This window comes from Capricornis sumatraensis, chromosome 2 (genome assembly GCF_032405125.1).
Source record: "Capricornis sumatraensis isolate serow.1 chromosome 2, serow.2, whole genome shotgun sequence".
In the NCBI taxonomy this organism is placed as follows: domain Eukaryota; kingdom Metazoa; phylum Chordata; class Mammalia; order Artiodactyla; family Bovidae; genus Capricornis; species Capricornis sumatraensis.
Window position 1 is genome coordinate 181,212,899 of NC_091070.1, and position 11,167 is coordinate 181,224,065.

The window sequence follows — 11,167 nt, forward strand, 5'->3', positions numbered from 1 at the left end:
TTTAAATTAAAATTCTGTATTATTTAGGATACTATTGGTTGTAATAACATAAGATCCACTTGGAAAAAGAAACGTTATGACAAACCTAGATAGCATATTAAAAAGCAGAGACATCACTTTGTCAACAAATGGTCAACAAAGGTCCGTATAGTCAAAGCCATGCTTTTTCCAGTAGTCCTATATGGATGTGAGAGTTGGACCATAAAGAAGGCTGAACACCAAAGAAATGATGCTTTCCAACTGTGGTGCTGGAGAAGACTTTTAAGAGTCCCTTAGATAGCAAGGAGATGAAACCAGTCAATCCTAAAGGAAATTAACTCTGAATATTCTTTGGAAGGACTAATACTGAAGCCCCAATACTTTGGTCACCTGATGTGAATAGCTGACTCACTGAAAAAGACCCTGATATGCTGGGAAAGATTGAAGGCAGGAGAAGGGAAGTTAGACTCTTACATAACTAAGAAATTCAAAGGTAGGTCAAGTTTTAGACACAGTTTGACCAGGGTTCTAGCTCAGTTTCTCTACTCTTTTTCCTTCTTTCTTTCTTTTCAGGTCAATTCTCCTTTGTCCTCATAATGTCAGCTGAATCAGAGCAATGAGTCTCTGCATTCATATTCCATGCAAAGAAAGAATCACTTACCTTAACAACCAAAGTCCTAAGCTTCTTTATTATACCAGGCTGAAATAATCACCATGGCCAAGGGACTCCCCTGTGCTGACTGGCGTAAGTCCAGGTTATTGCCCATCCTTTAAACAATTACAATGGCAAAGCAAAGAATCCTGTTCATTGGTTATGTCACTTGCACAGATGGGGACAGAGAGCAAACCCAGTCAAATCACATCACTAAATAAGGGAGGGGTAGGTCCTCAGAGAAAGATCTGGGCGCTATTAGGAAAAACAAGAAGAAAAAAGGAGACTGAGAAGGTAGGCAACAGCATCAGGGTCTGAGCAAGAAACAGATGGCACACTCAAAACCTAAGTAGCTGGAGACAATTTTTGAAAGAGACTATCTTTAAGAGTTCACAGAAAGCCCATGGTTAGCAACAGTCAGTCCGCTATAACCCCCAGGCCTAATTAGGCAAAGGGAGTGATTACAACCACCCAGGTAGCCTAGTTGAATAAAAATGAAAGTCGCTCAGTCGTGTCTCACTCCTTGAGACCCCATGGACTATGCAGTCCGTGGAATTCTCCAGGCCAGAATACTGGAGTGGGTTGCCATTTGCTTCTCCAGGGGATCTTCCCAACCCAGGGATTGAACCCAGGTCTCCCACATTGCAGGCGGATTCTTTACCAGCTGAGCCACCTCTAGTTGCATGTAGAGACCCACTGGAAAGAAACTGTGACCTCTGAAAGAGGAAACAACCAAGCCCCAGGTAACCTGGAAGAGAGGGAACTGGCTGAATAAATGCCTCACTCTTTCTCTCCTCCACCCTTTGATCTCCCACTAGAGGTTTGGCCAAATGCAATCGGAAACCAGAGAATGAGAGAGCCCTGTTAGTGCAACCCACAGCAAAGTCAGCCTCCAAGGACACAAAGCAGGTGATAAGGGTGGAGAAAGGTCTGGAGACACAAGTGGAAGACATTCGGTATAGCAACCAAGGACAGTCTTCTGCAGATAATCATGAGCCAAAATTGATAATACACACACATGTTCTAAGTGGTCTGATCGTCCCAATTCTCATAAGTAACCTCACTGAACACTATCCCCTGTGAGTAAGACAACTGCTTCTTAGGCAAACAAAGTAAAAACACACCCAGGATTTCTAATAAGCAATTATAGATCTTTAAATTTATAGATGATTTGGTTTTCTGTATTTATATTTTAATATTCTTTCATTAGCCTGTTCTAGCTGGGCTAAGCACAAAGCTTATTGCCCACAGATGAACCATGAGCCCTGGAGACCCTTAAGGGTTACTGGCTGTAACACAGGGACAGTGAGTGCAAATAGAAGAATCAAGAGACAAAACTCAGGGGGTTAGTAACCCTGTTAGCAGCAACAGCCTTTGATTGGAGTTGATCTCATTTAAGGCTCCCCTGATCTTCTGAATCTTATTTATTTAAAGAACAGTTCCCTTAAATGCAGCCCCTTCTTGAGCATCTCACATAAGACACAGGTGCGCCCATCAATGACTGGAAACTGGAAGTCTCTGCTCCAGCACAAAGCTAACCAGATATTATTGTACTATTTAGAGTAATCTTACACTTTAGAAGCATCATAGCTTAAGTAAATGTTAAAATGCTAACCAGCAAAGCTAAATACCACCTACTATATCTCTTCTATGGGAAAACACGTTGCAAGTCCAAAATTAACTTATAAGCATAACTCATTCATTAATTAGGGAATGGTCTATAAATCACCTGAAACTTCTCTAGATTGCTCACTAACACTCAGCATTGTGATGCTAACCACAAAGCACTCCTCTTCTCAAATGTGTTTTTAGAGCAAGAATAAGCATTGCTGAAACACTTTTTAAGAATTTCTGCCAAGAAATTCACTGAGCCAGTGGTGTCCCAGAAATGTAGAAATATATACTTTTAGCAGCTTTCAGTGTCCCTGTTACACTGGGACACAGGAAATATGTAGAACCCCTAAGTCAATTGTGATTACACTAAAAAAAGAAAATGCGATAGGTAACTTCTAAGTAGTAGAAACCACTATACTAAGAAAAGTAACTTTTGAAGTAAGTAAAATGACATCCTCAGCAAGAAAAAGAATGATTTTATAATGTAAAAACATCCTGGTATTGTCAGGAAAAAGTGATGAATTAACATCCCCAGCTTAAAACGAGGCAATAATTACTGAATATATTGTTAGAGAAAACAAATAAGGTATATTTTTAAATCCCACAGTTAAAGAACACAAAGTATGTGAGAAAACTCTATTGGTTTCTGACTAACATAAAAAACAAGGTGGGAATAAATAGCATTTAAGGAGAAAATCACCCAGAGTTTCCTACATTTGGTGGTTTGTTATTCTAAAAAAGTGCTGTTTTCAAATGGGCCTCCATGAATTAACCATCAAGCTTCTCAATTGACTACCATAATAGAGCACTTTGAAATCAAAGTTCAGTTCAGTTGCTCAGCTGTTTCTGACTCTTTGTGACCCCATGGACACCAGCACACCAGGCTTTCCTGTCCATCACCAACTCCTGGAGCTTGCTCAAACTCATGTCTATCGAGTCGGTGATGCCATCCAACCATCTCATCCTCTGTCATCCCCTGCTCCTCCTGCCCTCAATCTTTCCCAGCATAAGGGTCTTTTCAGATGAGTCAGTTCTTCACATCAGGTGGCCAAAGTATTGGAGTTTCAGCTTCAGCATCAGTCCTTCCAATGAATATTCAGAACTGATGTCCTTTAGGATGGACTGGTTGGATCTCCTTGCAGTCCAAGGGACTCTCAAGAGTCTTCTCCAACACCACAGTTCAAAAGCATCAATTCTTTGGCACTCAGCTTTCTTTATGGTCCAACCCTCATATCTATACATGACTACTGGAAACACTATAGCTTTGACTAGACGGACTTTTGTTGACAAAGTAATGTCTCTGCTTTTTAATATGCTGTCTAGGTTGGTCATAGCTTTTCTTTCAAGAAGCAAATGTCTTTTAATTTCATCGCTGCAATCACCACCTGCAGTGATTTTGGAGCCCAAGAAAATAAAGTCTCTCACTGTTTCCATTTTCCCCCCTTCTATTTGCCATGAAATGAAAGTTACTAATATCCAAAGTGAGACAACAGAGTGTTTTTTCTATTTACCAATCCTGGCTATTATTCAAGTACTTCACATTTTCTAATTACACAATGTCTTTCAGATTTTAAAATAAATACAACAAAGACAAAATACACACAGATGATAGGGAAGAAAGAAACCTGAGTGAACTCAAACAATACAGGAAATAAATACCACTGTTTCTCCATTTTGAAACCCTAGTAACAATGCTACTGAACCAGAATCAGGTTAATCATAAAATATACACAATTTTTAGAAATACAGTTTAAAAGTCCATGTTTTAGGGTACTACCTTAACTAATCAAAATTCTAAAGTCAGAGTTGCAAAAGACTATTCATACGTATAGACATACACATACACACAATGGCTACAGTGAATAAGAACCAGTGTTCACAGCATCATTATTATTCATTATAAATAATGATAGTAATTATTGTAAATATTAGTCATAATAAATCAATCACTACAATTACATTCCAAAACACATACATTCAAAGACATAACTATAAATATCATATCACAGTGGCATGGAGTACTCAGGGACTGAGGTAGCTCTAAAAAATTAGAGTTGAATCCAGGGCAGGACCAATAAAAAAATGAGACTAGAAACGTAGGCAGGGGCCAAGTCACATAAAGCTAGAGCCTTACATTTCTATCCTAGTATGTCATGCTTCTCAAGTGATGTCTGAGTACTCCATGGTAATACCAGAGTATGGAAAATCACAGGATAAAGACAGTGGCTCTTCCTTAAGTGTCAAGTTTATGAAAAAAAGATCTGGAGGGAAGTTAACTGAGTTTAAGTCATTGTTTTTATATTAAATCCAACTTTACTAGAACATAAAATCAATGTGAATTTTTCAGACAAATCATGAAGCTTCAAAGGAATTTCGCTCTTGCAGTAGGCTAATTCAGGTTCACTGTTCCTTACAAATTGAGGAAAAGAGTCAAATAATGGAGAATTGAAGGAAAGTTTGAGAATCAGTGTTGGGAACGGGAAGGGGGAGCCAAAGATTTGTTGTTGTTTTAATAGGAGAGTGACATGGTCAGATCTGTGCTTTGGGACGCTCTCTCAGGGAAATGGAACAGGATGGGCTAAAACATAGAAGATAGCACAGTAATGAGAGTAGGCAATAAACAGAAAAGTTGCAAACTTGTGCAAGAAATGAAAAGGATATGAACCAGAGTTGAAGCTATGAGAACACAGAGGGCTGTGAGGACTCCAGAAAGCATACAATGGTCACCAGGCAGCACCTGACTGATGGCGGTAACTATTCTTTTGAGAACTTATTAGTTCTCAATGTGCTCCTTTTTTTAGAGCAAGTATTTCTACTACTGTAAGGTATTTGATATTTGTACCTTTAAAAGCTTGAACTTAAAAATAACATTTATGTCTTCTAATCATAGGAACAGTATAGCTGTGGGATGGTATTGTAAATCTCTTATACCCAAAATTAAACAAAATATGAGTAAGATTTAAGAAAACTATGTTTAATTAAGAAAATGTCCACGTTTTCAAAATGTTAAGAAGAAATCATTGGGCTCCTACTGATCAATCACCAACACAGCATTTCTAGAAACATGACTATACAGTTTGAGAACTCAAGTTAGGAATGACTTTGATCCTTAATGTGATATTACCAAATAAATGAATGAATCAACATAGTTTCTCCTAGAACAGAACAATAATTTGAGTATTTAAAATATCTCATTACTTAGAAACTGGACAAAAAGTAGTCTTTTAACTATTTTTAACCATATTAGTCATTTTATAAGGAATAAATAGGAGTTTATCTAGGTGATATTGGCTAAACAATACAAAATAAAATTAAACTTAATCCTTCACTAGTAAGTTGACAGTAAAATGCAGCCACTAGGTAAAATCAGAATTAGAATGGCACCCCACTCCAGTACTCTTGCCTGGAAAATCCCATGGACAGAGGAGCCTGGTGGGCTGCAGACCATGGGGTCGCTAAAGAGTTGGAAACGACTGAGCGACTTCACTTTCACTTTTCTCTTTCATGCATTGGAGAAGGAAATGGCAACCCACTCCAGTGTTCTTGCCTGGAGAATCCCAGGGATGGGGGAGCCTGGTGGGCTGCCGTCTATGGGGTCGCGCAGAGTAGGATACGACTGAAGTGACTTAGCAATAGGAAATAAAACATAAAATATTTGCAGAACACATTCATGGAAGTATTCCAACTTGAGAAGTAGATCAAGTAAATGTTAATTTTATTGCACTAGTAAAAAAAGCAATTCTTACCTTTAAATATTTTGAAGAAAAGTATCTTTTAATTGCTTTTAAAAATTAGCATATTTGGCCTACTCTACTTATTTATGTAACACAGACCATTGATAGTTATGATTGTTATCAGAAAACCTAGGAACAGTACAAGTACTGAAGACAATAAAAAAACACCACTCAAACAAATGTTATCTGTAATCTAACACTGATCTGTTTAAATTTTAAAACTGGATTATCAGAAATACTTAAAATATTTCATTATAGAAATGATCATACAAAAAATAAAGACTAGGGCAAGTCTGGGAACCAGTATTTGGGTGCTAATAACGGTTTGTTTTGTTGCTTACAGATGAAACTCTTCAGTTCTCAAAAAACTTGGCATAAAAATTAACTTAACATAAAAATTTCAGATACTTTACTTGCCAGTAAAAGATCCATCTACATATACAGATCTTATACCAGTTTCATTTGATAATTTATGCTTTCTACCTTATTGTTGTTGTTGGGTCACAAGTCAAGCCCAAGTCTTTGCAACTCCATGAATTGCAGCACGCCAGGGTTCCCTGTCCCTCACTTTCTCCCAGAGTTTGCTCAAATTTCATCTATCTTACAGAAAATCCTAAAATTGAGATTACACATAAATTCATAACTGAGGGAGACTATCTCAAAAATATAAATCCGTGTAATTTTCATAAAACCTCTCTCCATCACTAACAAGTAATTAACTACTCCTTTTATTGGACTCATATTTTTTCCAAGCCTCTTAAGATGGGAGATGAGAAAGATACCAACAGCAAAGGAAAAATAGAAATTCCTAAAATTTATGGTCCAAATATTTTTAGAATTAATGCAAAGAAATGTGATAGCAAAAGTAGCTGACATTCTACAAAGGAAATCAAGACACTCCCCTCTCTTCTAGATTACCTACACATAAAACTATTCCTTCAATTTTGTTTTTTTTTAATGCCATCTGCCTTTTCCAAGCCTCCCTCTTTCTGAGCTCACTTGCTATCCTCTCTTTGCGTGGGCACGGGAAAGTTGCTTCAATGAAATCAGTCCATTGCAGTTCTCCTTACAGCATTACAAAACATTACCCGCCTGAGGGGAAGTGGACAATAATGGAAAGAGTTGAAAGAGGGATGAGATGTACAAATACTGACAGAGACTTTTTTACATTGCTTTTTTGAAACAAAATGTCCCTTCATGCATATGGGTTACAAGGTTACATGCTCACATTTATTGTGAATGGCTATGTAAGATCTAATTACAAAGCAGCCAGGCACTGGTCTCATTATTTAACGGATCTCATGGAAGAACCGCTGCAATTATCAATCAGCAGACTTCCCCCCCCCCCCCGCCCCCGGAATACCATGCATCCCAGTAAAGGAGGGAGCTACACTAATTGCCTCAAATCTGCAACCACTAGGACAGCCCACCCTCCCCATCTCCACAAAATATAGAAATTCTAGCTAAACGTTAAATATACGTCAACATCTAGACAATTAAGAAACCCTGAACAGTCTAAAGAAATTCCGGGTTTTTTTTGGTTTAAAAAAAAAATGCACACATGAAAAGACAGTATTTCACGTTAACAGTGGCTATCTTTACGTATCAAACATACAGGTGATTTCTATCCCATTCCCACCCTCCGTTGCGCTTTGTGTTTTCTAGTTTTCTTACAAGGAGCAAACGAGCCTGTTAATTTGGCAATCCAGGAGGCGGGGGCCGGGGGGGCGGGGTGGTGGTAAAGTCAATTAGATGTAGAGCTTAAAGCAACAGTTAATTTGGTTCAAAGACGCAGAGAAACCTATCTTGAAGCCTTCTCGGAGTCAGTAAGACGGCAGCAAGTCTCCCCAGAGCGCTGCGATAACCTCTATTACCAGGGTCTTAGCAACTGAGGGGACAGAGTTGTTTCATACAAACTCGGGCAAGTGCTCCAAACAGCAGCAAAACTCACTCCTAGCTCTCCCGTGACCCCGCCCCCCATGGCACACCCAGGTCCCGAGGACCCTGCGGGACCCTTCGCCCGTCTCAACGTGCTCCCAAAGCCTTGGTTTCCGCCCCCTCCCAACCCAAACTGTGCTCTGCAGCCCACCGCTACTCTCCTTCATCTACTCCCCCAAACCCTTCCCGCGACACACGATCCTGGAACCGGCCGGACTTAGAGACAGCGCTCCGGGTTCCCGTGACCTTGGAGAAGCCCCTTCGCCTCTCTGAGCCTCAGTTTCTTAACGTGCCTCCCTCGCGGGGCGACCGGGGGCTCTGCAAAAGCCACGGACAGTGCTCGTAACTCTGCACGACCCCTCCTCCCCCGGACCGCTCGCAGACGCCGGGCACTAGCCTGGACACCTAAGGGGCAGCTCTGCTCTGCAGCTGCTGCGCCGGAGCCCCCGGGGACGCGTCGCCTCGCAGCCCGTCCCCGTACCTGGCAGCTGCTGTCCTGGGGCAGGTTCTTCACCAGGATTTTTCTGCGGTTGCTAAGCTCCCGGCGCATCCGCTGCAGCCGCGAGGCGACCTCCTCAGGGCGCAGCGCCGCGGGTACGGGGCCCCGGGCGTCGTCGCGCGCTTCGGAGAAGGGGCTCGGCCCGCGCGGCCCCGGCCCCGGCGCCGCCGCGCCCCCTTCGCCGCCGCCGTCTCCCGCCGCCGCCATCTTCCCGGGCGCCCCGCGGCTGCGGGCTCCTCGGAGGCTCGAGGGGAAGGGAGAGAGCGAGCGGGAGGAGGCCCGGGCGGGGGCGAGGCGGGCCGAGGCCGCAGAGCGGGCCCAGCCTCGGGGAGGGAGGGAGAAGGGGGACGGAGGCGGCGCCGCAGCCAGCAGCCGGCGGGCGGGAAGAGGAAACCTGAGCGCCGAGGAGGAGCCCAGAACCACCTCGCGGAACCTCCCCTCGGGCCGCGGGCCCCGGAGCCCTGGAGCGCCCGCCCCTCCCGCCCTCCCGCGAGGGCCTGGGCGCCGCCCCGCGGACACCTGTGCTGGCGCGGGCGGGCGCTCCCCTCCCCGCAAAGCCCTAGGGACTCCCAGGTTTGGACACTAGGTATGCGGCCCTTTGGCACCGGCTTCCCCGGGGGCACTCGAGCCCCAAAAGCCTGTCCCCGCGCGGCCTTCCCACGTGACACCGTAACTGTCCCCGAGCTCCCCTCGAAACTCCCGCTCTGGGATAGCTCCGGGCTCACGACGCGCCTTCAGCCCCTGCAACCCCGGGGCGGCACCTCCCCACCCCGGACGGTGACCCTTCCGCCGTGCTCAACGTGTACACATTCGGCAAAGAACTTAAGAGTTCGCAGTGAAAAATAAAATGTGAGGTTTTCTAGGGAGTACAAAGAAAGATGTTCCGGAGGCAATTTTGTATATTTGGGAAAACCTGATCGCAAAGTATTTTCCTGGCTGTATCTATGAGAAAGCCTGTGCCCTTGACCCGTCCCTCCGTTTCTTTTGTACATTTCCTAAAATGTAAAACCTGGATGGTTGCATATGCAGTGCATAAAGGGGTGCCGAAACAAAGACAAATGGAGACGATCTATGACAGAGGGCTGGAGAAAACGCTACTTGGAACATTATTTTAATTGAAACTTGGAGGGAGAGTAACATTTTAGAACTAAGTCAAAGCGAGGTTATAACATCAAACAATTGGGGAGCCTTTGACTGGCACCAGCCCAAATAACTGTGAGCAAAGAGAAACATGGCATACAAATAGACTTTCAAACAACACCAAAGCCTGTTTAATAACATTAATGTTATTGCGTTGGGGTGAGATATTTTCAGTAAATGTCACCAAAAACTGAAAACAAAAAAGATTTTTAAAAAACATTCTATGTATTCAGTACTTGTGTCCCCACAAACGTCTAAGTACAAATGTTTCATTTCCTCTTCACAATAATTCAATTAGGTAAGTTTTATTTCCCTCACTTTACACGTGAAGAAACAGCCAGGTTGCTTAATTCTAAAGCCCAACGCTCTTAATAACATAAAAAGACTCACCTGTCATATCTCCATCACAAAATAATGATTGCTAACATTCCTGCATTTATTCTCTGCCAACAAATACTTGTACCACTATTGTCGATAGCCAAAGCGTAGAAACCACCTGAAAGGTCTTCTAATGAATAAACTATAGCATATGTGCACTGCTGCTGCTGCTGCTAAGTCGCTTCAGTCGTGTCCGACTCTGTGCGACCCCATAGATGGCAGCCCACCAGGCTCCTCTGTCTCTGGGATTCTCCAGGCAAGAACACTGGAGCGGGTTGTCATTTCCTTCTCCAGCATATGTGCACAATGGAATATTATTCAGCTGTATTAAAAAAAATCAAGTACTGCTACAAGGTGGGTAAACATCCAGAACATTATGCTTAATGAAAGAAACCAGACAAGAAAGGTCACGTTATACAATTACATTCACATGAAATATTCCGATAAGTAAATCCATAGAGACAGAACTGAAGCTGGTAGTCACCAGGGGTTGCGGGAACAGGGAATGGGAAGCAACTGCTTAATGGATACAGGTTTCCTTTTGGGGTGATGAAAATGTTTTGGAATTGGGCAGAGGCAGCAGTTGTCCAATATTGTGAAAGTACTAAGTTAACACTGAATAGTTCACTGTAAAATGGTTAATGAGTTTCATTTGATAAAAAATGTAAATGATATTCTAGAGTTACAGCTGTTATCTGCTTTTTATATTTTCAGAGCCTATTTCTATGCCAGTATAATTGAACATCATTATTTTTCATGGCTGCATATTATTTTATTGTGATAATTACCATAGTTACATCACTAATTGTTTAGTATTAGACATCTTTATCTACTGTTACACCACACTGAGATTAATATCCCGTGTCCGTGTTTGCAGATTTGCGATTTTTCCATTGAGCAAAGAACTAGAAACAATATATCTTCATTAATAAAATTAGGATATATGAAGATTTTTGATATGTATTTCCAAACTGCCTTTCTCAGTTTTCCCCACATCACAAACACTGTATGAGAGTGCTCATTTTCCTGCTTGCATCCATGATAATTTGATATCAAAATAATGTCTCATTTTGGTTTTAAATTTTATTGCTTGTGGGATCTTAGTTCCCCAAACAGGAATTGTTGAACCCAGGCCCTTGGCAGTGAGAGCGAGAAGTCCTAACCATGGACTCCAGGGAATTTCTAAATTTTATTTATTTGATTAAAAGTTATGAGTTGTAAGCTCCAATTAAG

The 11,167-nt window shown here is 42.1% G+C and overlaps 1 protein-coding gene across 1 annotated transcript in view; it reads right to left on the reverse strand.

Moving 5' to 3' along the window:
- Positions 1-8,623, reverse strand: part of RAVER2 (ribonucleoprotein, PTB binding 2) — a 141,324-nt gene extending 132,701 nt beyond the window's left edge. The window contains exon 1 of the mRNA XM_068961220.1: positions 8,399-8,623. Coding sequence (XP_068817321.1) covers positions 8,399-8,623 — 225 coding nt within the window. The remainder of the gene's footprint in view (positions 1-8,398) is intronic.
- Between the last annotated feature and the right edge of the window lie 2,544 nt (positions 8,624-11,167).